The sequence below is a fragment of the Tupaia chinensis genome, unplaced genomic scaffold, assembly GCF_000334495.1.
Source record: "Tupaia chinensis unplaced genomic scaffold, TupChi_1.0 Scaffold000062_1, whole genome shotgun sequence".
NCBI classification, from domain to species: domain Eukaryota; kingdom Metazoa; phylum Chordata; class Mammalia; order Scandentia; family Tupaiidae; genus Tupaia; species Tupaia belangeri.
In genome coordinates, this window is record NW_006159520.1 from 4,557,216 (window position 1) to 4,560,162 (window position 2,947).

Sequence of the window (2,947 nt, forward strand, 5' to 3'; positions counted from 1 at the left end):
CCGCTGCCCCCTGCCCCTCGGTGCTGCCGCTGCTGCTCCCCCGCCTGCTGTTGCTCCTCCATCTCCAGATCGGATCACGGTGAGGGAAAGATGAGCGAGGAGACGGCGACTTCTGACAACGAGTAAGCGCCTCATTGATCTTAATTGCTACCCCCCCCCACACACACACCACCCCAGCCCTTCCTCTGCACTCCCCTAGACCCCTCGGAGACTTGGGTGCCGGAAAGCTTGCAGCCCTGGAGAGTTCAGTAGCTCTTGTTCTGGAGACCACTGATTCTCTTAGCCGTGCTATTTAATGGCACCCCCTCTCCACCCCCCGCACTTAGTTGCCTTCTGCTGGGGAAGGGTATTAAGTGTTGGGGTGGGGTAGCGATTGTATGGTCTTGAAATGGGGTATTGTGGATGATTGGAAGTGGAGTGGAAATTGCCCCTTTGCCTGGAAGACTCCTTGGCCTGTCCTTTTTTGCTGTAGCTTACTAGCCAGCATACCTTGAATATCCATCCTGCCTTCTTTATAAGCTATTTCATTTGGAAACTAATGTGTGGGAGCACCTCCTGCAGCAAACTGCTCTTGAATCTTAATTTGATGAGTCAGTGACTCTTAAATACCGATTAAGCCTTCACTCCCTCCCCCCCCTTTCAACTTATGACCTATAGGATTCTTGTAAAAGAAAAAAATAGGGTTAGGGAAACATTTTTAGAATTTAATAGGATTAAGGACACCTGGAGTGTGGGAGATGTTGAGCTATTATGTTTACCTTTGCGAATACTGAAAGTGTGAAGACACTATGTCAAGAAGTTTGAATGCTGATTTTTTACCCTCCAGCTATTCTAAAACACACCGTTTACGTTGAGTTAACAGAATTTACATTGCTGAACATGTGGGTGACTTCATCAACTTCTAGAGCATTCCGGTTTTGCTTATTTGGCTGTCTTTATGTTTTCCAAACGAAATAATTTGCCTTTTGAATATCTTACTTTAACATAACAGCTGCCTAGACAATAATGGTGTGGTAACAGATTTTTCTATAGAGAAGGATTAAATTCCGTGCAGAATATAGCATCCTTTTTCTTGTAATTCAGTTCAAGTTTTGTTTGTCTTTGGAGGATCGCAAAGAGTTAAGTGAGTTACGACTAGTCCTTAGGATGCATTCCTTTAAATAAAGTGCATTCCTCAAGTCAGACCTTTTTGAGAGAACTTTAAAGTCCAATGCCGAGGTCCGTTTAACATAAAATAGCTAGAGAAATGTCAGGCAGCCTTCCCTCTCCTTACCCCAATCTCCCCAGCACCCGCCCCCACCCCCCGCGGAAAAAAAAAAAAAGCAGCACACGCTTCTGATGAGCGGGTGTAGAAGGAGGTAGATTGCTGCAGTGTCAGTGCAGTCTGGAAGCAGAAGTGGCCGCCATGTTCTCTCTCTTTTTGTGAATCGCCCTCATTTGCATAGCACACTCTTCATTCATAAAAAAATAATTAAACATCCATCACCTTGGACATCTTAAAAGGATTTCCCAAGAAAAAAAATTCAGAACGTGTTTGTCTGTCCTCATATAGATTTTTGAGTTTAGGAAGTAAGGCGAATTTGAAGTTTTAGATTAAATTTAAAAACATACGCACACACAAACAACCACCCCTGTTCTCAGGATGTTGACACAGTTATGTGGGAAATATCAGTTCGGGGAGGTGCTGGGATCACGTGACCGCCTCCATTCATAAAATACCTGGCTGTCCATTCACAGTGCAGTACACTGTCTCACTGCCTTCCGCAGATTAGACCTATTTTTGAAGGAGAACAAGAAGTCTATCTCAGATAACGCTTCGTTAGGCGACAAACTACTAAAAATGCTAAACGCAATGACGGTAACTCTCATCGATATCTTTTAAGTAAGCAGCTTGGTTCAAAAAAGTGTTGGGTTCTGTTTTAGAGATGGGAAAATACTTCTTACCAACTTAATTTTTAAAAAGTGAAGTATTGAATATCTTCTTGTGACTGTATCTAATAAAGCAAATGATGAGATGTGAATTAACACACGTGTTAAAATATTGTTCCTCCAATATCTTTTTTTGTACTTGCCATGAATAAATAGTGTGCACGGTTTTTTTGTTTGTTTGTTTAGTGATACCAGTGGATGATACTGTTGTTACACTAAAATGAAAGAAATACTGCCTTTTTTCACCTTAGTCCTGAATTTACTTAGTATGAGACAAGTTGGAAATGATGTCACTCAGACTTTTAAATTGCTTTCACAAATTTATCTTGCTTTTATTAATAAATTATCTCCTAGGAGCTTTGTAATACTATTAGTTTGGGTAGAACAAGAATAATAGATTTTAACATATGATATTTCAATTTATGGTGTTAACTCTTTACAAAGACAAAATCTTGGGGGTTTTACCTTTAAAAACTTTTATTTTAGAAAGCTATGTGTTCATCTGTTAATCGATTTTACTAGAGCTGACATTGTTTCCTTGTGCATTAGCTAAACCACAAAGAGTGAAATTCTTTGGAATGAAGCTTTTAATCTGACAATTTAAATTTCCTTTTTACTATGTGAAGGAACCTTTTGAAATGGAAATTTATTATTTATGATCATATATTATGAAGAAACAAAAGATTTATTATGGCAGAAGCCCCTAAAGCTTTAGCATAGCTTAAAAATGCTCTGCATCATGGATTTTGTGTCTTACATGTATTTTTTTCTCTCCTTTCTCCCCTTTTTAATCTACACTTGTTAAGGGTTCATTATACGGGAGGCTGTTCTTAAAACTCTTGTTATTACCTTTTACCTAATTTCAACCTTAAAAATAATGAAAATTACTGATATTCTGGGAAACCATTAACCTTTTCTACATTGCCATTGTGGTAAAATCCAGTAAGGCCTTTAGAGGCTTTGTTCTGATATCTTGTAGTATGTGCTGCATTGCTTGAAATTACAGTTCTTTGTAGGG

At 39.3% G+C, this 2,947-nt stretch overlaps 1 protein-coding gene across 1 annotated transcript in view; it reads left to right on the forward strand.

The window, feature by feature from the left end:
- Nucleotides 1-6: 6 nt before the first annotated feature.
- SPRED1 (sprouty related EVH1 domain containing 1) overlaps nt 7-2,947 on the forward strand; it is a 127,863-nt gene continuing 124,922 nt past the window's right edge. Inside the window, exon 1 of the mRNA XM_006141714.3 lies at nt 7-122. Within this exon, the coding sequence (XP_006141776.1) occupies nt 91-122 (32 nt within the window). The 5' untranslated portion in view covers nt 7-90. The remainder of the gene's footprint in view (nt 123-2,947) is intronic.